We start from the raw sequence: 22,981 nt of genomic DNA, 5'->3' as shown, positions 1-22,981 counted from the left end.
AAGTTCCAAATAAATGTTTAAACCCTATTATATATGTTTTCAACTTTTTTTTAGTTTAATCGTATATATCATTTTCAAATAAATGTATTATTTTGCATTTTACATTTAAAAAAATTAGGTATTTATAATAAAATGATGTTTTTATAATAAAGATATTTCAAGAATACTAAAATTCGATGAAGGTAATCTTGAATTTTACTATTATATATATTTTTAATGTTTTTCAACATAATTTTTCAAAATTTTATTCCATATTTTTCCTATGTATATCAAATTTTGTAATATTAAGAATTATTGTAAATTGATTAAATTGATTCCTATTTTCTATAAACACATCAAATTGTTTTGTTATAATGATTAAAAGTATTAATTTATTCAATGAACTGTTGTCACGTGTAATATTATTAAATTTTTTTGTTAAATTTAAATTTATGTAATTTTTTGTTATATATAAAAAAAATTTGTTAAATTTAAATTTATTACGATATAATTTTTTGTTATATGTATGGTTAATATTTTAATAATTTAATAATTAAGCTTTAAATTTTAAATTTAAAAGTATAAAGATTTCTTGAAAATATAAGTATGATATTAAATTTTAAATGTGTGAAAAATATGACTTTGAACTTATAATTTATGTAATTTTTTTATATATATTTAAATTTTTTTGTTAAATTTAAATTTATGTAATTTTTTTTGTTATATATAAAAAATTTTAAATTTAAATTTATTACGATATAATTTTTGTTATATGTATGGTTAATATTTTAATAATTTAATAATTAAGCTTTAAATTTTAAATTTAAAAAGTATAAAGATTTCTTGAAAATAAAAGTATAATTTTAAATTTTAACCTTCATATTTTTACTTTATAATTTAGTCCAAAGGGAGAATTAACTAGGGGTGAGTAAAATCCGATTTGATTTGAAAAATTTGATAAAAATAATCAAATTTTGAATTAAATAATTCGAGTTATTTGAATCAACTCAAGTAAAAAATTAATTTTTTTTGTTTAACTTGAATATGAATTACACAATTTGAGTTATTCAAAAATCCGAATAATAAAAGGTAAATGTTTACCTTTTCTAAAGTTAAAAGTCAAAACTATTAAGTTAAAAGGCAAAAATATGTCGTTTTGATAAATGTTTACTCATTAAGTTAAAAGGCAAAATAATTATATTGTTTATGTAGTTAATAATCTTATACTTCGTCTACTAGTTAAATAATCGGTCAATGTGAACACAAGATTGAGTATAAATAATAGGATTCATTAACTAGACTTGACTCGAAATTTTTTTACTTGATTTGATTAAAAGAATTCAAATTGAGTTCGGTTGCTAAAATAGGATTCGTCAACTCAACTAACTAAAAATTTGTGGACTCGATTCGATTCAACTCGATCGAATACTCATCTCTAGAATTAACCCATCAGAATCACCTCAGCCAAAAATATTGCAGAAAAACTAAATTAAATTTTGGTTAGAGTATAGGAACCAAATGCAGAATTTACCCAAAAGACAAGAATTTGAGATGTTAGTAACTCTAAACAACGTCGTTTCAAATAGGGTGATTTAAAACAAAATGAAAAAAAAAGAGCTTAACTATTAAAAAAGCCCTCAAACAATAGTAACTTATTTAAATGAGCCCTCATAGTATTTTTGTACCTAAATAAGCCCCTTTTCCGTAATCTATACTCATAAAAGCCTTTATCTCTAATTATTGGGATTTTTTGATGAGATGAAATTTATTAATATATAAGGGCTTATTTAGGCACAAAAACACTACAAGGGCTTATTTCAATAAGTCATTATAATTTGAGGGTTTTTAAATATATAAGCCCAAAGGAGTACGAGAAGAACAGATGCAGTAGTTTTAGCCTTTTAGGCTTTTAGCTTTTTCAGTCCACTCGAAAAACCCTAAACCCATCTGAGTTTCCCACCTCGCCGTGCGATCCATTTTCCCGCTCGCCGAGTTTCCCACTCGCCGTTAGCCGGCGATCCATTTTCCCGCCCCTCCGCCAAATCAGGTACTTGAAGTTAGGAAATTAATGGCTTATATCCAGTATGGAAGACATGCCCTTCGGCAAATTATCAAAGAAACGAATGTCCAGCAAAGCCATGATCGTTTGATGCAACCTCTGTTCTATGCTTGTCAAGGAATTAGATACAGAAAGTTGGATGTGATTCTTACGACGGTGAGTCATTTCGATCCAATAATCTTTTTCTTTTCTCAATTTTTTGTTGTTTCAGATTGCAAAATATCATTCACGTTTGCTTTTGCTTCCATTTTTTAGAGCATTGAGAAACTTGGCAAAGCTGGTGAGACTGTCAAAGTCGCTCCTGGTTATTTTCGCAATCATCTGATGCCGAAATTGCTTGCTGTTCCTAATATTGATAAGTTCGCTTATCTCATTAAGGAGCAGCGTAAGGTCGCTTTCTTCTCTCTTTTAGTTTGTGTTTGATGCTTGAAACATGTGTTCTTGCAATGCTGTTTGTTTATAAAAAGAAGTTTTTCAGTTGATATTAATCATAATCGTATTGTTAATTTACAAACAAATATGCATCAATTTGTTTTCCCTTAAACACACACATCTGTATGCATTACCTAAGTCTCTCATGAACCTTTTGTCATGACACGTTCAAGGAAAAACAAGCTTGACATAAAGGTAGAACGTTTTCAGTTTGTTGCTCGGATTATGGGGTAAGCTATGTTGGCTGGACTTGGGAGTGGATTTGGATATGTGAATGTGACCGATATGAGTATATGTTGCTTTTAAGGTTTTTTTCTTGTATTTGGAGGAGTATATCTCTATACTATGTCTGTATATGTATCAGACAAAAATATATTACGGAAATGAATAGTCCATCTAACATAGGGGGTGAGTGCTAGATACAATTAAGTGTTCGACACAAGTATACTTGTTTTTTCTAAGTTTTTCTGTATATTTAGAAGATCATACACATATTTATATCCGAATGTGTCTGACACAGGTTTTTTAGGAAAATGAAGAGTCTGAGTAACAGTGTTTTCATATTGCTGTTGGTTTTTGGTTAGATTTTGCTTGTTATGATATAAGTAATGCCTTTTCTTAGACATGTATTATCTGCTATTTCAGCCTTAAGGAGGAAACATGTCTCCAACTGCAAGTATATTAAATCTTGAGTTCTCTCTCACTCTCTCACTCTTATTGAGGATTCATATGTTGCGTATGGATATTAGATATTGATGAAGTAAAAATCCATTCCTTATTTCAGATGCACATTCTGCTTATGTAGTTTTGTCAAATTAAGTTACTGTTTTGAAAGTCTTTATTTGGTGGAGTCACTTCTGATATGTGGGATATTGTGCTTTTCATTTTCAGTTAAATGATAACTTACCAGTGGTATACTTCCTCATCAGATTTATCAACCGAAGGAAGAAGAGGTTCAAGTAGTTACAAAGAATGTGGAAGATAAGAGCAAAGTATATGAAAAGGCTGCATATCGTCTACTTAATGGCCGGCTGGTTAGTTCCCATCTATGAAGCCCTTAATTTCGTAAATGTTTTTTTCTGGTTTAAATGTCTGATACTTTATCTGCCTTCCTCCCAACGCATGGAAATACACAAAAAACAGCCTCTCAACAATGTTTGTATGTGTGTGTTTTTAAAGGGTTTGGGGAAACAAGGTCAAGGTGTGTGGGACTGAAACATTGGACCTGCCTCTTCTATGGTTAGGCTAACAATAGTGGAACTAGGCATATGTGGGATAACAATGGTGTCAAATTTTAAATTAAGACTTGTTTAAATTCTTTTTTGGTACAAGCAAAGCTTACATTACATTCTAAGTGGGAGGAGGATGGGGTTTCACAAGGTTCAAACCCTAGATAGCATGCCAACACTTGAACCCACATACAACAAGTTGCCACTAGACTAGTCATAATTGATTCAACTTGTTAGTGGTGAATCTTTTTCAAAAGTTTGTTGAAGCTTGAAAACAGTAATTGTATTTATGTCAGGCTCTTTGTGGTACGAGTGTGTAACTTGTATTGCATTTTATAGGTATTGAGGAGATCTATCAATGTTGAAAAGTTTCGTGCCCAATCGACCAAAGATGACCCAATTGAATTGCGCTCACCTGTGACAAAAGATGAAATTGTTGCTGAGGTATGGCCATGATATTTATTGATAGTAATAGTTTCTCTCACGTCACTACAATAGACAATCTCCTTGTGTTATATGCTATGTTATTCGGACTCTTATTTTTCTGAAGTATTTATGTTCGACGCGTATTTAGATATGTACATGGTTATATCCTCCAAATATGTGAGTAAACTTGGAGCAAATTGAATAAACCCATGTCAAACACTCGCTTCAAGTCCGAGTGACATAGCTTAATCATAAAACGTTTAAGATGTGGACTTGAAATGTTATGATTTTGTTATTTCCATTTACGCACTCGATTAATCTCCTCCTTTTATTCCATTTCAGGTTGCAAGGCAGCTTTGCGTTCAAATTGATCCTGAAAATCTGCACCTTCCAACACCTTTGGAAACATTTGGACTGTTTGATGTGCAATTGCGGATGCCAAAATCCATACCGCTCCCAGAAGGAAGGTATAATTGGACGCTTAAAGTTAAAATCCGAGGTAAATAAACGGACAAGAGGAAATAGGAGGTTGACTGAAAAGAGCTTTCAAGCTTGAGGAACCGTCTTCTTTTCGAATTAGCTTGAGAATGGAATGATAGGAATCAAATGTTGGATGATTATTGACCTTTGTTGTCTGATTATGCTATTTACCATCTGTTCCAACTCTTTGTTTTACCAAAAAAGAGTAATAATTTCAAATTTTTAACTAAATCACAATACCGAACTAAACGTGCGCGCGAGACGAATATTTAACGTCTCCAAATTCATCAAAATAACAACTTTTATATCTGCACTTTTTAAGTAGACATCCTTAAAAAGATTAATTGTTAGAATCAATTTTTGGGTAAAATCATTTTGAATTCAAGCTGAGTTTATTTGAATCACGGCTATTGTTATCGGGATTTATTCGATTCAACAAATTTACGCGTATAAAACTTCCACGTTCACTCTGCACCACTTTCATCTTATTATTATTTAGTACACTTACAGTCCAATTTCACAAACAAAGCTATATCGATTTTTTTTTATTTAAAAAAAATATATGAATTAAGAAAACTTAATGATTTATTAACCCCAATATGAAATTAAAAAACTTCATTATTAACACACCAAATAAATAGTCATGCATAAAACTTTATGTTACATCTGTATCTAAACTTGTATAATTATATAATGTGAAAATTTATTATATAGAGATAAATCTCAAAATTATATATGAAATTTGATTTTATGTAATTTTATACATAAAATTTTAATTTGATCAAATTCTCACAAGTTATTAACACGTTTATATATTACATTCAGAAATAATTGTATTTATCTAATATAAAAATAAATTGAAATATTTATTTATTTAAATGTGTATGATTAAATCAAAATTAAAGTTTCATGCATACAGTTGAACCACAATCAAAGTTTCACGTATATAATTGCACCAAATTAAAATTCATGTATACAATTGCACATTAAACTAAAATTTATGTAAAATTTTGAGATTTATCCCTATAGAGAGAGATAGAAAGTAAAAAGAAACTTCGAATGTATTTGATGGAAAAAATAAAATACAAAATATTATTTTCACTTTTATTTGCAAAAAGAAAATCTAGATAACAAAAAAGAGAGTATGAGCAACTATTATATACTTAAAAAATTAAACATGTTAAAGTTTTATTTTTCTTTTTTATTTTTAACTTATGATGCTTGAAACATATATACTTTTTTTTCTTTTAATTTTACTCTCTCTCTCTCTCTCTCTATATATATGTATATATATATATTCTATTTCCACCTTTTTCACTTTTTCTATCCAGCACACCATAATAATAACAAAAGAAACAATACAGTACGGCAAAGTTAAATGTTCTACAATCTTAATTAGGAATATATATTGCATAATCAAGAATAAGATGCATGGCCAAGGAGTTCCATCTAGAAATTTATATATAATAAATCACAAAGTAAATCAAAGGGATTCAACCAAGAAACCAAGTCATGGAATCAAAGTGCATTCCTAGAAATGAGTGAGTTGCTCAAGCTTACGAGAATGGAAGAACTTACATCTCCCTTTACCACTTGATTCTATTTCTTCAATTTTCCGCTTCGCCACCTTGCCGAAACCAACATTACTTAATTTCAATTGCTTCTGACTGCTGCCATAACCAACATCTTCATCCACCTTATCAGATTCCCTAACATATAGAATAGGATGCAATTCAAACCTTCTTTATTTTATATTAAAGACCATACCATTAAGCCAAATATGTATTTTTATCAATGATTTAATATATCTAGCACTTACTTAAAAATAAAGTCATTTACTTACTACTAGAATTTTTTAAATTAAACCGGCAGGTTCATATGGTTGAACTAATTAGACTGATGATCGAGGTCTTACCAGATTGACCTCCGGTCAAGTTTTTTTAAACCTTGTATAAAGCAAACCAAATTCATTTCTACATCTCTGCTAAATGATCAACTTTTACAATAGCTAAAGCTTAATGCAATATGAAAAAAATTAATTCAGCTTAGCAGCTAAGGTAAAACCGTCTTTGCAGAATTCAACCAAACTCAAATAAAGATCAATCATCTATTCTAAGCATTACACCAGTCGGTTCAGCCCATTTGTAGACCTATCCCTAAACATAGAGAATACATAATTCTAAAGGCATATCAAGGTAATAATGTCTTTACTTTCTTCTTTCTAATGAACAATAAATCATGGAATTTCCTTGATTAAAGCACAAGAACACTTAGACTTCATAAACATTGTGAAGAAAGGGCCATGCACAATTATGTGGAAGTGTTAAAAAGTAAATAGAATTTGAGTGTTTGAGCAAATACCATAACACTTCAACCATATCCTTGTAATATGAAGTGCATGTACCCCAACTGAAGCGGACTAGTGTTGGGAATCCAAAGATTGAGTGTTTATGATGTGCCAGCCAAGCCTTTGTTTCAGGATCTAGACGAATCAAAGATAACAAGATTGAGTGTTTAGTTAACCTTCTCTATTAGGAAAAAGAAAAAGATGAAATAAGATAATGTCAAGCACTTTCGACCTCCTGGATATCCAGAACCAAAACTCCTATGCATGTTTTCAGAAGTTTCCTCCAGCACCCATTCTCGCAAGGCTCTGTCTCTGGTTACCTGCATAGTTAAATAAAAAATAAAATGAAAATGAAAGCAGTTCAAGATGAGCCGAAGGTGACGACTTGGAAAAGGGAACTGACCTTAGCCACTATGCTTGCCCCACTCACAACTGGATAAAGACTATCAGCCTTCTTTGCAACAACAAATTTGATGGATGGAAATCTTTCAGACAGTTTGATTCTATACTTGTCAGCATCTCCAACTGTATCAAGGTAAACCTGAAACAGGGACATGAAAATGTTCCCTTTTTTAGGATTCCCCAAAAAACCTTTAAACAAAACAGTGCAGCTAGATCTTCAAATCTTGCCTAACATTAATTTTAAAAGGATACTAAATTTGGAAGAACATCCGATACTGTCTTTTGCCTTTGCTACCTAAGCAAGGGTTTTCCATCCTCTCCTAGACATAGTGTCATAACAATATTTCCACTTCACTTAACACATGATGACTGAAAATAAGTTGAAAATAAGTTTGTGATTAATAGACTTTAAGGGTAATCTCCAAATTTCTCCAAATCGCAATGACAGCAGCTGAATGGAGAGAAAATAAGGGATGCACACCTCTTGTGCAGCTGAGAGAATCAGAAATCTGGAAGATTTTTTTTATTTCGCTTTAGTTAGACAAGTAGCTAATTCTACTTAACAATCCTTGGGTTTTATTAATGCCTGCCTTCAATCCAATTCAAGCTTAGACACCCTTTGTTCTAATTAGATTCCACTGTATCTAATAATGGCAGTCATTGTGAATTCTAGGCGATATTTGATTCAACATTTATTTTTGAATTTTGCTTGACATTATCACACTGTTTAATTTGATTTTGCGGAAGAGACTGCTATTGGCCTCTTTGGGCTGAAATACAAATTTTCAGCGCAAAATAGCATGTTTCCAGCATTCAAGCATCTCAACCTATTGCCAATCTAATGGAGGCTAGTATGTTCCTCAATCTAATGTTAATTGGGTATAATAGCTTAATTTAGTACATCAGATGTTTCTAGACAGTTTTGTTGAGATTTCCTGATTTCTATCAAATTAGTGCAGAATCTCATCATTCTACAATACGTTTTAAGGAGCTTTGACCCATCCAGTTCACTTCTGGGGACTTTAGAATATGGTGTTTTGATTTTGAGCAAGTAATAGTCCCTTATTATAGGAGTTTGACCAGTTTATATGCATCCACGTGAGTTTAAGTTCCACTATGTTACTTTGAAGAGAAATAATGAACGTTTAGATCTTTTGACTAGCTAGATCATTATATGACATCCAAAACAGGATTCAAAACAATTTGCTAAGAAAATATCCATCTCTGTTCTTATTAATAAGAATGTTATGCTAATTCTATTTTAATACATTTTCAGTGCTGTAAACTCTACAATTGTCATCGTGTACTTTCAGTATCTGAATCGTTAATTTTGACATCTGTTCTTAACTGCCTGAAATGATATCCTTAAAGCTCTTTTGTTTGTCTTGTTAGTGTGCTGAAAATACCTTAGTTTGGCTTGCTTCCATTCATGCTTATCTGGGCATATTTAATTAAATATTATCACTAGCTTCCTTATTGATCGTTATAGCTTACTAAATTGTTTCTCTTTCAATATTGCAGCTTAGATAGCTAGGTTGCAATTGTTCCCTTTTTCATATCCATGCTTGTATGTTATACCAAGTTCATGAATATAAATTTACTGTTGATACAGGAATGGTGCCAAGTTTGCATTTTGTAAAATTTCTTGTACATTTTAGGTATGACCTAATCTGAAACAACTTATTTTTGTTGTAGCTTACTGAAATTTGAAATTGCGTTACAAGGCTTTTCAGCAAATAAAATAGCTAGGCATGTTTAAAACAAGTCAATATTCTTCCAAAATGGTTTCAGTTCTAGCTCTATACAGTAATGTTCTGCTTCAATCATTTATATCTCCAAATGTTTGACAAGTTAGATCAATGATTGTTTTGAATCTTGGGTGAGAAGCATGCATCCATTGCTTCAGGTATGGCTTATGCTGTACTTGGATGCATGAAAGAACAAAGGTTTAAAGATGTTAATTATTGCATGGTAAACTAACTATTTTTAACTGCTTGTGCACTGACACTCTAGGAGTAAATCAGAATATTCAAGCAATATTTACCACTTGAGCATTCAAACCCTAGGAATAAAATCCTATTACCAGTCCCCCATTTTCTTTCATTAACCTCGTTATACCTTTAGATTGATCAGAATATTCAAGCAATATCTGCCACAACTAAAAACAATTAGAGTTTTATGACTTGTTACGCAGTAGAGTCAGTATTTCTGCCTAACTTTCCTTGTATATAATCATCCAAGAATATTCGGGCATCCATTCCAACTGAAAATTGATATTACCTTACAGCATTGAAAAGCAAACAACTATTCGAACAATGTAATATCTCATAACAATAACATGTCATTTACTTTATTTTGTTTTGCTTGTGAAGCACCAAAAATACATGTAAAATTCATATTAAACTAACAGATGCAATCAACAGCCAGCTCATTTTAGAAAGGTTAAAAGGAGTTGTACCTCAGTTAGAAGAACTCCCATATTCAATACCCTATTGATGAGACCGATTGCAGAATCATGTGATATCTCATTCAGGTTCACCTTATTCCTATTGATGATCAAACGTGTGAAATCTTGTAAGAGAAAAGAAAAATACACAAAGCAAAAGCTAAAAGATATTACAATTTGAATAACTGACTTCTTTAGCATTTTAGCTGAGAGCTCCCTTGGATCTATAACATCAACAGACCACCCTATCGACTCATCAGCTTTTAAATTCTCAAACAATTCTTCCCTCTTCTCTTCCTTTAGAGTCTTTGAATCTATAAACACAAAAGGATGCCATAAAACTCATGAATCTATACAACTTCTTTTAAATTTACAAGTAACTTTTCCATGAAGTTAACAAAGTAGATGCCTTATAGCATGAGATGAAGAAAGGAGGACAATCCTTTTATCAAAACCACAACTTCTTTCCAAATTGCAATTTTGTTTACATGAAATTAACAAATTAGAAGCTTTATAGCTTGAAACGAAGAAACAAAGACAATCCTTTCATCAAAACCACCTATCAATTAAATTAGGATTTTTTTACTGCGAAAAAAGCTTTTGAAAGAAAATCAGACCAAAATTTCCATACTCAAGTACTAATTTCCTCAAAGAAGCTCTGATCTTCACTAAATTTTATATGCTTACACCAACCAAAACAATTGAATTTCACATTCTACAGTATGCATTTCAAGTGCCTAGCCGCATAATATATCATCATATAAAGGTTTAAATTTTGAGACAAAATTAATCTAAAAAAGGGATTAAAAAGAAAAAAAAAGGAAAATATATTCCGAACCAGCAAAATTCAAGGTAGCAAGAGTTTTCTGATAAGAGCGAGCACAGTAAAGGCAACCATATACCATGGGTCCTGAAACAAACAAAACCAAAAGAAAATTGATGTAAGAAACATGGGTAAAGTGAGATGGTAAAAACTGGGGAAAATCAAATGGAATCGAAGAAAAGGGAGAGATTGAAACCTAAAACAGGGCCACGCCCGGCTTCATCAATGCCCATAATGCAAGGAGTAGATGCCCACTTGGGGAGAGGAGTTTCGGATCCCATTTCTCTATTTGTATTCTACAAAAAATAAACTGAATCACTCAAACGCCATGTCTGCTTTAGCTATTAATGAAATTTAAAGACTTCCTGTTTTTTGTTACTATAATAATTTTCACAATTTTCCCGCCAGACATCGTAGGGTTCTGGTTTGCTTCTCTGCGCTGTCACAGAATTGTTTCATTTAGTAAAACAAATCCAGCAGGGAACTTTTTAGTAAGAAATACTAGACTATATATAAAAAAACTTTACAAGGGTACAAAACGGCCTATTAGCTCAGCTGGTTAGAGAGTCGTGCTAATAACGAGAAGGTAGCGGGTTCGAAACCTGCATGGGCCAATAATGGTATTTTTTCTTTATTTTTGTTTTTTGGAAAACGGAAACCTATTACAGTATTTATTAAAACTAAATTTAAACGGGAATGTCAACGGCCTATTAGCTCAGCTGGTTAGAGCGTCGTGCTAATAACGCGAAGGTCGCAGGTTCGAGACCTGCATGGGCCATTAATGGCTTTTTTTTCCCTTTTTTTTTTTTTTGGAAACGGCAACCTGTTACAGTATTTATTAAAACAAAACTTAAGCGGGAGTATCAACGGCCTATTAGCTCAGCTGGTTAGAGCGTCGTGCTAATAACGCGAAGGTCGCAGGTTCGAAACCTGCATGGGCCATTAATGGCTGTTTTTTACTTTATTTTTTGTTTTTTGGAAAACGTCAACCTGTTATAGTATTTATTAAAACAGAATTTTAGCGGAAATATCAACGGCCTATTAGCTCAGCTGGTTAGAGCGTCGTGCTAATGACGCGAATGTCGCAGGTTCGAGACCTGCATGGGCCATTAATGGCTTTTTTCTTTATTTTTTGTTTTTTGGAACACGGCAACATGTTAGTATTTAGCAGAACAGAATTTAGGCGAGAATATCAACGGCCTAATAGCTCAGCTGGTTAGAGCGTCGTGCTAATAACGCGAAGGTCGCAGGTTCGAGACCTGCATGGGCCAAATCGTTACGTCAACGTTGTCGTTTGCCCTATTTAAAGATGCCTGGCTCCCGCAAGTCCTATCCAATTTTAACATTCCATTTTTGTTATTTCCAGTTTTAATATTTACCCTTTTGGAAATATAAAGCACGAAAATCTTTCTGCACAACAAAAAGATTGAAAATTATTAATAAATTTCTATTTGTAACATTTATTTCATCTCTTGCTAGTTAAGAGTCAGAAAATGAAATATCTAAATAGGAGAGTATAAATTATTTTTTCATTAAGAAAAAGAGTACGAATTTATTTAAATTTTTCCTCTTAAATTTGCTATTAGTTAACTTTATTTTGAGTACCTACTATACTATTTATTTCAAGTGATCGGTATTATAAAATCGATAGCCCGTTAAACATTTAATTTTTTTTTCTAATAATGTTAATATCACTCTCTAAGTTTTGGATAAAGTTTTTATAAATTTAGTTAAACTCAAATTATTATTTAATAAAAAATTATTTTAATATTTCATTATATTTCGTCATGGTTGGAACTTGTAATTTTTTATTTCCGACACAGCTGTCCATGTTTTCTGGTAAAATGAAGTCAGAAAAAGACTTGAACTACAAACTTATTGGACATTATCCTTTAAAGGTAACTATATGAACTAACATGATTAAATTCGTGTTCTAGGATCAACTTAATGATCATCTCAACTGGGAACAAAATCCCGAAATTCACGAGAAAAGATCATTTAAATCATTTCATATACTCTTAAGTAGTACAATGCATGTATAGTTATTAGCATCGGCCTTGCTCTCGAATACATGTTACAGCAACTAAATCAAGGAATGGACATGATTCTCTACCAACATATAATAATATGTTAACCCTACACAGGAGAGCCGCCGGTAGTCCTTGAACTCGTTATTTCATCCGATTACCCTATGGGCAGAGTAAAAGGAGATGATTAAGCTTTGAACTATTCCAACTTACCAGCTAATGCAGCATCCTCATCCTCATCTTCAGCATCAAATTCTTGCTCGACGCCCTTTACCTGTATCAGGATAGTCCGTAAGGAAACTAGTTAGAAAGGATGCTGAGTTCTAGATCTACTCGATAATTCCCTGACAAATTAACAAGCAAGCTACATGTGGCTATCTTTGGGGAAAATGACTTGCTCGAAATCAATAGAATAAGCTAGTAAAGCAATAATATACACTTTTACGTCCTAGAACAGTGTATGCTTTGAAATTCAAGAATGGAATGAGAGACAAAGTCAATTGTCTGCACGATTATTTAAGTCAAAATAGAGCACACGCGTACTTGTTAACAGATTGTGACGACTGAATCCCTCAGAACAAAGTTTCACCAACTAAAAGATAACAGAATATCAGATATATGACAAAGATGCTGCCATGATATGCATAGACATCAGCGAAACCGTCATTATTCAAATCTTGAGCACAACCAAAAACAGTAGACCCGCTATTCACCAACACTATGGCTGCATTCTGATAGGAATCTGCCTACAACAGATACAGCTAGACAGTGATATGGCACAAACAAGGGTAATTTGACCTATAAAACTTATTATCCAATCATTTTTAAAATTTTGATCATATTAACATTGGCATGCACTACCCGAATATTTATCCTTTTCTATTTCCATGATTCAGTGTGTATTAAACACAAACAAATTCAAACCAATCACTCCCCTTTTCAAATATGGGTGAATTATGCTATTCTCTCCATCCATATTCGTACGACATAAATTCTGAATAAAGTATAAGGACGGTCATTAGATATTACCTCAGGAACATAATGCATTAGCATATTTTCAATGCCAGATTTCAAAGTGACGGATGAACTGGGGCAGCCACTGCATGCTCCTTGCATTTTCAATTTCACTATTCCTATGTCTCTACAAATGTGAACAGGACATGTTCAATCAATGATAGTACAAAAAAGAGAAAAAACAAAGAATGCGTAGATATCAGAAAATAATTTAAAACAAATAAGGATAAAAGGAAGTTTACGGATCAAATCCCCGATATTCAATATCCCCACCATCATCTTGTACTGCTGGTCGAATTCGAGTCTCCAACAATTCTTTGATCATTGCAACTGTTTCAGAGTCATCCTGCATCATGCAGTAGCATTTACATGATTGGTTCACAGACCTTCATAATTCTGGGGTAGTGTTTCTGATAAAAAAAGATACTGACGAAGCAAGTAAGGAGTGATATTCTCCACAAGTAGAGAAGATAAACACATCTATTTTATTTCCCAGTCAAACAATGTTCGATAACTGATATTACTCTTCCATATTTTTTCCTTCCACACTAGTACATTTTCACTTCCTTTCATCTTCAAATATAATTCTTCTTTTGTTCTCCCACTAGCTTATTCTAAGATTAAAGATACATATGAGAATAAAACACCAAATAGGGGAAAGTATCTGGTCATTTTGGTTTATTTGGATTAAAAAATGCAAAACCGAACGAAACGACCAAATATTCATGAGTAACCAAACTGACCGAAATCAATCTAAGGAACGAAATAACCAAACCAAAATCAAATGGTTTGATCTGTTCAGTTTTGTCTATTTGCAACTTTGAGAGAGCTGCTAGAAAATCTTTGGAAGTACGCAATGAGACAGAACAAGGGCAACAGAAACTAACCAAACAGAACAACTCTACCAAGAAAGACTTGTCTAGGTTTCTTTTTTTCTTTTTTTTTTAAATCAGGAACATAAGAAAGCTCTTTATTGCTGTCTTTTGTAATTTTACAAGTATCTATAACTTGACACTCTTAAGCCAAGTAGGAATATCCAGATTCCAGAGAACACAGATGCAAATAATGGCCATAAATAAGACAATGAACATTTAGAAATGCAGAGGCATATAAAGTATCGCAATATGAGAAGCAGGCCAGTGGGCAAATGAGGCAGAAGGCATGAAGGAATGAGTGAGGTTGAGGCTGTGAAGTCGATGCACTGGCCAAAGAGGGACTGAGGGTGAGGGCATGAAGAGGCAAAGACAGCTAGGCAGAGTTTGGAACAGAAAGAGAAAAGAAAGAAGATAGAAGGGACTATAGACGGGTTTTTTTTCTGTTTTAGGTACTAATTAGGTTTGGGTTGAATACGGTGTAGCAGTTGTATGATTATGTGTTGGTCCGGTTGGATATGGGTAGCACAACAATTCCATTAATGGGTTGGGTTTAAGAACATAAATAAAATATACAATTTTTTTTTATTAGGTGGTGGTTTGTTTGGTCAGTTTGGTTTTAAAAATAGAAAAGAAAAATAACCAAATAAACCTATTTAACCCGACTTAACAAACCAACCTCTACCCAAAACGACCAAACCAAAGCAAATGAGCCATCTAGGGTCTGTTTCAGTGTTTTATTTGGTCATTTTGTGTTTTCTATTTTTTAAACCAAACTGAAGAAAATTAAGTAACTAGGCTCCAGTTCAGTGTTTTTAGTCAATCCAACTGACTTTTGCTCAGTCCTACAAAAACCTATAAAACATATGAAAGGAGAGAGAATGGTTTTGCAGCAATTGCAGAAGGATCATGCCTAAATAGTGCAATTTGAAACTTCTTTCATTGGCTATGACATAAATTTTAGACACAAGATAAGCTCAAGCTGAAAAGCAAATGCCTATTTCATTCAATCTGTGCCTTCTTCAAAGCTTTGAAAACATGATAGCACAGCACAAAGTTTCAAAGAAACCGCCCATCTTAAAAAAATCAGATAGAAGGTGAGAAAAGCAAGAAGTTATGGCAGACCACATCAAACAGCCACAGCCAACAAATAGATTTAAACTCTTCAAAACATAGGAAAAACTGAAATTAGAAAAATTACCTCATGGATAGCAGTGTCCATGGATGATGCAGTTTTTGAGTCTAGAAACAATGGTTGTCCGGAGGAATAAAAGTCCATAATAGCAGCAAAAATTTCTGGCTTGAGGAGATCCCAAGAAGCATCATCAGATTTTGTTACAGTGATAAAATCAGATCCAAAGAAAACTCGAGTGATACCTGCATTTCAAGGAAACGAGATTAAATTCATCCATTCACCAATCAAAATATAATTGAATATTCCATTCAAGTAATTGCAAAAACACTTTGATAGAGTTTGAAACATGACAGATAAAAAATAGTAGCATCTTCATCCAACTTTTAATTTCTAATTTCATTTCAAGTAATACCTTAATCAATTAATTAAACAAAAGAAATGGTTCAGAAATTTTGTTGTGATGGAAGCCAACAGAAATGAATCAATTTTGTTTCTATTAAGATATCCCCACTTTCCTGCAATACACCATTATATGATACTCCTTTAAAACATTTTACAATGGTTGGGCAACAAAAAAGAATCATGCAGCTATTCAAAACATCTTTCAAAGAAGACTAGCATTCTTCTTCACAACTTTTCTGATCACATGCTCTATCATAAATCAAACCTACGTGACCTATACATTATAGTTATTACTCACAAAGCCTGCGACTTTTCCTGTGGTTCTTTCTACACCGATGACAACCTCCAAAATGGTTAAAGAAAACATCAAAAGAACAGAACTAAAGTACTATAACTGGAAGAGGAAAAATAGGCACAACAGGATTAAACCAGATTCACAGCAACCTGAAAATCCCAATAAACATGAACAGACTCGATCAAAATCTTCAACTCAAGACTAGAGTATAATTCAACTAAAGACAGGGAACACCAAAAAGCCAAATGTTTCTAAAAGCTCTCTTTCCACAAACAGGCAAATCCCTCTATATGATGCTTAGTAACTCATTCTTTTCTTTTTCGAAGTCCAGTAATGGAACTAAATTGAGAAGAAAATAGCCAGGTCATTCCTTCTCCAAATAATTTATAATATATTTACTTTTGATTGGAAAATTAACCATTCACAGTATGTATGTTCTTGCCATTCATCCCCCTCCAATCTTAAAACATTCATTTACATTTCAATTTGAACCTTAAGAGTTAAACATTAAGAAAGGAAGAATAAACATATGAAATGCAAGCTAATGAAGCATAAGCTAGCAATTCTACGCTCAAAACCATCAGGAGAACAACTATCATTTTTACCCTTAAAACTTCATCTGGGTATAATCACTTGAAAGTTAGTCTAGATTACAAAGGTGTAAGCTAGTCACTCTTAGTCACTCTTACTAACTACATGCAACATTCAAATTCGACTCAACAACCATGAAGTCAAACTGAAGATCACATAGCTTAGTATTCTAGAGAGCTGATTTTGAGCAATTTAATCCAATTTAATCTAGTTTAAAAGCAGCTAGCAATCCTAAATCCATCATGCATTTCTATTTAATATGATTCTTACAAATAATGTATAAACAGATGAATAAGAGAAATAGAGCTCAAAATCCCAAAATAAAAACCAACCCAGGTTTTACTTTCAAGATAATCAAGCTTAACCAAATGATCTCGGGAAGCTTTATTAGTTCACCAACTGGGACATCGTTGTAAGATTTAAAACCTGATTGACCAGAAGCCAGATCACCTTGGCCCTTTCCATTCCTTTTCGATATTTTGGTACTATATGAAATTGCGTCACACAATGAGAGGTAGCCCTCTCTCATCCCATAATCCGTAATATAATAGCCATAGTTTCATTTCTACTCAGACAACATGACATATATAGCGGTACAATAGATTAGTTCTTGCAGTCTAAGATCCTCACTCTCCCTCTCATTCAACTGCAACTTGACAGGGTAAGCTTCTTACCGTCAATTCCATACAAGGCCTTGGCCAATGGTGAATTCATTGCAGAACGGGCATTTGGGAAATCAGCACTCCCGACTTCCATCACCGCTTTCCCTGGATAAAACATCAAAGAAGAAGGATTCGGTGTTGATTGAGTTTGAATAAACATGCTTCTCCTTTGCCCTGCAACCCGAAAATAAAAAAGTGAAAAACCCATCAGATTACTGAGAAACAAATTCGACCCCAAAGGCAAAAAGGACAATAAGCAAAGACAAAACAAACAGATGAACCTATAAAATGGTTCCACTTGAGAGATGGCAAAGATGCTAAAAACTCAGAATTGGAGGAAAGGACGGAGCTTGGGTTTCCGACCGCCAGCAAGGACGGCGTTCTTGAGGAAGAGAACATGAGGCGACGAGAAATTAACTCGGAAGGGGCGACCGATCGGCATGTTTGCCGATGAGATAGAGCTCTACTAATCAATCTTCCCACTCCTTTCATGGAAACTACCCTCTTTCTCAAGAAAAATTAGAAAGGCGCCTTCGGCTATCAAGTTGAGAATTCGAGACCTGATAATGGCCGGGTCGGGTTCAAAAGTATTCTAATTTTAATTCTAATATCTAGAGCTGTGCATGGCCAGGTCGGGCCGGGCTCAACTAAAAATTTAGGCCCGTTTTTTAGGCTCGGTCTTAGCCCGAAAAATAAGTCTAAAATTTTGTCTAAACCCGATTCAGATAAAAATGTTAAAACTCGAGCCCGACCTGTTCCGCCTATATTAATTTATATATTATTTTTTATATAATTTTAAATATAATAAAATAAGTTTTATACAATATCCAAACAATAACAACATAATAGTAAAATAGTAGCAAAATAGAGAGAAAACAATAAAAAAATAATATTAAAAAATAATAGATTTTTTTCTTTTCGTGAATTTGGGCTGAGCCGGGCCCAAACCAAATATGTCTTACCCGAGGCCCTGCCCTTTTTTTAAACGAGCTTTTTTTTGTCCAAACTTAATTTTCGAGCTTATATTTTTGCCTAAATCCTTTCACATTTCGGGTGGGCCTTCGAGCTGGCCGAGTGGCCCGACCCATAAACAGGTCTACTAATAACAAGTTTAGTTGGCCGAGTATGAAATTACTGTCTCTTGTATTCCATTACAGAATTTGGATTTTAAAATTCTCATCATTTTTAATCTTATATTATAATTAAATATAAATTTTAAGATAAAATTATATTATATTTTTTTATTATATTTTAACACGCAAATAAAAATATTTCCTTTCTTTTTTCTCTTTTCTCCTCTCATAAATTTGAAAAATCAAAATTCGTAACCTCTCTTCCCAATTTTAACTCTATGTCTCTCCTGTATATTCATTTTTCTCTCCAGTTAGTTTTTCAACTTCTAGTTATATCTTCATATTATTTTGTGGTTTATTGCATTGAAAGTTTTTTTTTCGATATCTGTTGTAGACTTCATATTTGTTAATTGTTGTAGATATTTTTTAAATTAAGGTTTCGTGTTGTTAACATTCGTTTTTGTTTTATATAAATGTTCTCTCAATTGTTATGAATCTTTATTTAATTAGTTAAGGAGAATATAGAGAGAGATAAGTAGAAATTAGAGCTCTTGTATAATAGCCATCATTGTCATCTCTTCCTTTGTGTTACATTGTTCGTAAGTTCAATTAACTTTTAAATCCCAGATTTCTTTTTGTTATGAGTTTAATTTATTTTGTCAAAAACAATTACTAATGCTTATCCGATTAATCTAATATCATTGCTATAGATTGAAGTTTGAAGCTTGTTTATTTTATTGTTTGTGATTTAAATTATTGTTTCGATAGAAAATTTCACTAAAGTCATTGCTTTCAACCAAATTCTTTTTTTTTTTCTTTACAGGATTTTAGGTTATTCTTTTTCAGTTATTATGATTATATTAATTTGGCGAACTAACTTGTTCTTTAGCATTCTCTTAGTAGCTAATTAATTATTCGATTAATGGGTCCATATTTTATAACAAAGACAATATAGTAAAATTTGCTTTTAGGTTTTCTTATATTCAGTTAACCAAATATCTGAATCTTACATTTTAATTAAATGAACCAAACAAGGTAATCTCACATCTCACTTGCAATCTTACATTCTCGTAATCCGTTTGCAGAATGTAATCTATGATTCAACAAACCAAATGTTCCATAGTGTATTCAAATAGGCATTGTAGGGGTGCTAGAATCTTCCTACAGATAATCATACTCCTGAATCTATATTTGATAATGAGACCAAGCCATAGTCCCTATACTCTTTTTTTGAACAATTTAATTTTTTTGAGTGAGGCGAGCTTGTGGACTAGTTTTAACAAATAAAAAGCATAGAAAAACTACATTAAAAGAAATGAAGAAGGGAAAATAACAAAGGGAGAAACATAAAAGAATGGAAAAAAAATGAATGTTAAAAGAACATAAAAGAAAAAAAATTAAATTGCTCAAAATTAGAATTTAACCTAAAATTTTCATTTGAAATGATGATTTAACGTGCCATGTTAGCTTATCGTTACATGATTAAAGGTAATTAACGACTCAGTGACTAAAATGTTACAACATGATAACGTAAGTGACTAAAACATAACATTTCAAACATAAGTGACTAAAATGTAACCTGAGACAAATAAAAGTGACTATGTTGATAGTTTATCCATTTTGGAATTTTGGGAAAAGCTAACCCTAAAGAAGAGGAAGTTTAAATCAATCTTGAATTTTAGCAATTAAGGTGAGTTTTGGTTTAGATTTTTTGAAATCTTTATGTTTTAATCTATTTTTCTTAAAACCCATCTATTTTATTTGGGTTAGTTTTATAGTTTGTCAAATTCCAACCACTTTAGATGAGATTCCGATGACATTGCTCACAAATATTACGTCAAGGAACATGTTCATGAATAAATAATGTTCATGGATAATAAACATGCAAATAAAACATAAACATATATCTTAGGGTCCGTTTGATTACATGTAAAAAGTTTTACGAAAAATGTTTTATGCATTTTTTTGTGTTTGTTTCACTGAAAATAGTTTGGTTAGCAGTAAATGACTTACAAGTCAATGTAAAATAAGCCATTTTTCTTGTAAAATGACTTACCCTTTTAAAAAACGTAAGTCATTTTCCGGAAAAGAGTTCATTTATAAATAATTTTATTTTATATAAAAATTAATTTAATTAAAGCTTAATATTATTATATTGATAATAAATTTTATTTTTATTTTTAAAATATTTAAAATTATTAAAATATTATATTTTCAATATTATTAAACATACATATTTAATTGTTTATATTTATTCATATAATAAATTGTTAATAGAATAAATATAATTTATTATAATAAATTGTTTAATATTTCAATTTTATTTTAATAATAAATTTTAAAAACAATATTTTTAAATAATATTATTCACGTATTATTGAAAATATTCAATATTAATATTTTAATAATAAATATTTATTACAATTATAAATATATTAATAATAAATGTCTTGTAGTGTAAATGTTAAAATAAGTCATAAGTCTATGTACACTTCATAGATTTGCAATTTAGTCATTGTACTTTTATTTTTAAGAATTTAGTCCCTTTACTTTTTAAATTTGAAAATCAAGTCCAATTATTGACATCGTTAAATTTTTTTGTCAATTTTGTTGATGTCATATTTTTAAATAAAAAATACTCACTTGGTAGTCATGCAATTAAAAAATAACATTGTAATAAACCTGAATTTAACATAATATTTTTAATATATGTAAAAACAATGTAAAATATAAAATTATAGATAAAAATAAATTCAATTAAACAATAAAAAAAATCTCAAGTGTATGTTTGTTTCATTGAAAACAACTTTTATGAAATGTTTATATGAAATCTACCAAACAACAGAAAATATTTTACACAGATTCATCCAAATACCAAAAAATATTAGATTTTTCATAAAAATAAATCATTTTCCAGAAATCATTTTTCGAAAGTCATTTTCAGTGAAACAAATTGAGCCTAAATTTTTTGATATAAAAATAATCAAATACAAGGATTAATAATTATATTATAAATAAAATAAGCACACAAACAATAACAATTTATTAATATATAATAATCGAATAATAAATGAGCTTTAAATGATTTATTAAATGAGTTTAAACAAACATAAATGAATTTGTTCATGAACGTAACTGAGCTGAACAAGCTTTATTTGTGTTCGATTTGTTTAAGATACATGCCTTAAAATAAACGAAAATAAACGAACAAAAATCGAATTGTTCATAAATTGTTCATCGAACACTCTATTCATTTATAGCTCTGCATGGAACTTTTTTAACGAATATAGTTAGGGGCTAGCATGATAGATGGAATGAAAGTAGAGGGACCAATGTGGCCAAAGAGGGAATTTCATTATGATACAAGGATCACAATAGATATTAAAGCAACTAAAAAGGGTTAAGAAACAAAAAATAATTCAAAGTTGAAAGGATAAAGAAAAGCGGTATGATTACATTATAGATTTTGTTCTTGTGTGCTAAGGAAATTGTATTATTATTATTATTATTATTATTATTATTATTATTTGTGATGGATTGTAAGCATAAATAAAATTTTATGAATTTAAAATAACTGATCGAAATTGTGGATAAATTGATGTAATAATCAAATGAAAACTAATAATAACACGTGACTAAATATTAATCACATCCAACCCACTTCTATTGCTATTGAATTAAATAGGTTAAATTCTTCTATTAGTCCTTGTACTTCACCAAAAATGTAGATTTAGTCATTATACTTTAATTTGGTCATTTTTAGTCCCTATATTTTTTAAGTTTTAAAATTCCAGTCCTCACCAAACGAGAATTGTTAAAATCATTCAATTAAGTTTTGCTATTTCCTAAATATGAAGTGGGAAACATATTATAATATGTGTAATGCCATGTCAATTTGTTATTTTCATATATTACTCATTAAAAATCAATTAATGGATTAACAATGGTCTTTTTGCATCAATATCATAATTTTAAAATTCGACAAATATAGGGACTTAGAATGATGTAATTAGAGAATAATGACTAAATCTACAACTGTGCGCACAATACATGACTAGTAAGTAGTAATTGAACTTAACCAAACAGATTTAACATCCACTGTTTGGGTCAATACTTTAAAACTTCAAAATTCAAAAAGTACAAAGACTAAAATTGACCAATTCAAAAAGTATAGGAACTAAAATATATCAAATTAAAGTAAATGGACTAAATCCATAACATTTATAAAGTACAGAGACTAATAGAAGAATTTAACCAATTATAAATTAGCTTGTATTAAGCTACCTT

At 31.2% G+C, this 22,981-nt stretch overlaps 3 protein-coding genes and 4 non-coding genes across 7 annotated transcripts; 5 read left to right on the top strand and 2 right to left on the bottom strand.

The window, feature by feature from the left end:
* Positions 1–1,783: 1,783 nt before the first annotated feature.
* Positions 1,784–4,836, top strand: LOC107904188 (50S ribosomal protein L9). Its single transcript, XM_016830473.1, has 5 exons — positions 1,784–2,194; positions 2,294–2,428; positions 3,400–3,504; positions 4,039–4,143; positions 4,468–4,836. The coding sequence occupies exons 1-5, from the start codon at positions 2,048–2,050 to the stop codon at positions 4,630–4,632; spliced, it is 657 nt and encodes a 218-aa protein (XP_016685962.1). The 5' UTR covers positions 1,784–2,047; the 3' UTR covers positions 4,633–4,836.
* Positions 4,837–5,984: 1,148 nt separating this feature from the next.
* On the bottom strand, positions 5,985–11,075 carry LOC107904187 (ribonuclease H2 subunit A). Its single transcript, XM_016830471.2, has 9 exons — positions 11,003–11,075; positions 10,820–10,919; positions 10,639–10,710; positions 9,991–10,114; positions 9,813–9,900; positions 7,356–7,493; positions 7,185–7,272; positions 6,967–7,087; positions 5,985–6,314 (listed from the first exon to the last, which is right to left on the bottom strand). Exons 1-9 carry the CDS (start codon positions 11,033–11,035, stop codon positions 6,137–6,139), a joined length of 942 nt encoding a protein of 313 aa, XP_016685960.1. The 5' UTR covers positions 11,036–11,075; the 3' UTR covers positions 5,985–6,136.
* A 252-nt stretch (positions 11,076–11,327) lies between these two features.
* TRNAI-AAU (transfer RNA isoleucine (anticodon AAU)) lies at positions 11,328–11,401 on the top strand. The gene has a single exon. It is a non-coding gene; the product is annotated as a tRNA-Ile (tRNA).
* A 90-nt stretch (positions 11,402–11,491) lies between these two features.
* On the top strand, positions 11,492–11,565 carry TRNAI-AAU (transfer RNA isoleucine (anticodon AAU)). Its single transcript has one exon. It is a non-coding gene; the product is annotated as a tRNA-Ile (tRNA).
* Positions 11,566–11,658: 93 nt separating this feature from the next.
* Positions 11,659–11,732, top strand: TRNAI-AAU (transfer RNA isoleucine (anticodon AAU)). Its single transcript has one exon. It is a non-coding gene; the product is annotated as a tRNA-Ile (tRNA).
* An 88-nt stretch (positions 11,733–11,820) lies between these two features.
* TRNAI-AAU (transfer RNA isoleucine (anticodon AAU)) lies at positions 11,821–11,894 on the top strand. Its single transcript has one exon. It is a non-coding gene; the product is annotated as a tRNA-Ile (tRNA).
* Positions 11,895–12,603: 709 nt separating this feature from the next.
* On the bottom strand, positions 12,604–18,244 carry LOC107904186 (nifU-like protein 4, mitochondrial). Its single transcript, XM_016830470.2, has 6 exons — positions 17,903–18,244; positions 17,634–17,795; positions 15,738–15,913; positions 13,907–14,010; positions 13,680–13,791; positions 12,604–12,924 (listed from the first exon to the last, which is right to left on the bottom strand). The coding sequence occupies exons 1-6, from the start codon at positions 18,111–18,113 to the stop codon at positions 12,850–12,852; spliced, it is 840 nt and encodes a 279-aa protein (XP_016685959.1). The 5' UTR covers positions 18,114–18,244; the 3' UTR covers positions 12,604–12,849.
* Positions 18,245–22,981: the final 4,737 nt, after the last annotated feature.

Source organism: Gossypium hirsutum, chromosome D05, assembly GCF_007990345.1.
Source record: "Gossypium hirsutum isolate 1008001.06 chromosome D05, Gossypium_hirsutum_v2.1, whole genome shotgun sequence".
Lineage (NCBI taxonomy): Eukaryota > Viridiplantae > Streptophyta > Magnoliopsida > Malvales > Malvaceae > Gossypium > Gossypium hirsutum.
The sequence above is the reverse complement of the archived record's forward strand: the minus strand, read 5'-3'. Positions and strand labels throughout refer to the sequence as shown.

Bases quoted from the DNA above. Each gene is read 5' to 3' on its own strand.
- LOC107904188 (XM_016830473.1), top strand. From the start codon at position 2,048: ATGGCTTATATCCAGTATGGAAGACATGCCCTTCGGCAAATTATCAAA. The intron at 3,505-4,038 runs GTTAGTTCCCAT...TGCATTTTATAG, and splicing joins GTCTACTTAATGGCCGGCTG to GTATTGAGGAGATCTATCAA. The intron at 4,144-4,467 runs GTATGGCCATGA...ATTCCATTTCAG, and splicing joins AAGATGAAATTGTTGCTGAG to GTTGCAAGGCAGCTTTGCGT.
- LOC107904187 (XM_016830471.2), bottom strand. From the start codon at position 11,035: ATGTCTGGCGGGAAAATTGTGAAAATTATTATA. The intron at 9,901-9,990 runs GTCAGTTATTCA...GATCATCAATAG, and splicing joins TCAGCTAAAATGCTAAAGAA to GAATAAGGTGAACCTGAATG. The intron at 7,494-9,812 runs GTACAACTCCTT...TCCCTGTTTCAG, and splicing joins TGGGAGTTCTTCTAACTGAG to GTTTACCTTGATACAGTTGG.
- LOC107904186 (XM_016830470.2), bottom strand. From the start codon at position 18,113: ATGAAAGGAGTGGGAAGATTGATTAGTAGAGCTCTATCTCATCGGCAA. The intron at 13,792-13,906 runs GTAAACTTCCTT...TCACATTTGTAG, and splicing joins GAATATCGGGGATTTGATCC to AGACATAGGAATAGTGAAAT. The intron at 12,925-13,679 runs GTAATATCTAAT...ATCCTGATACAG, and splicing joins TAATGCATTATGTTCCTGAG to GTAAAGGGCGTCGAGCAAGA.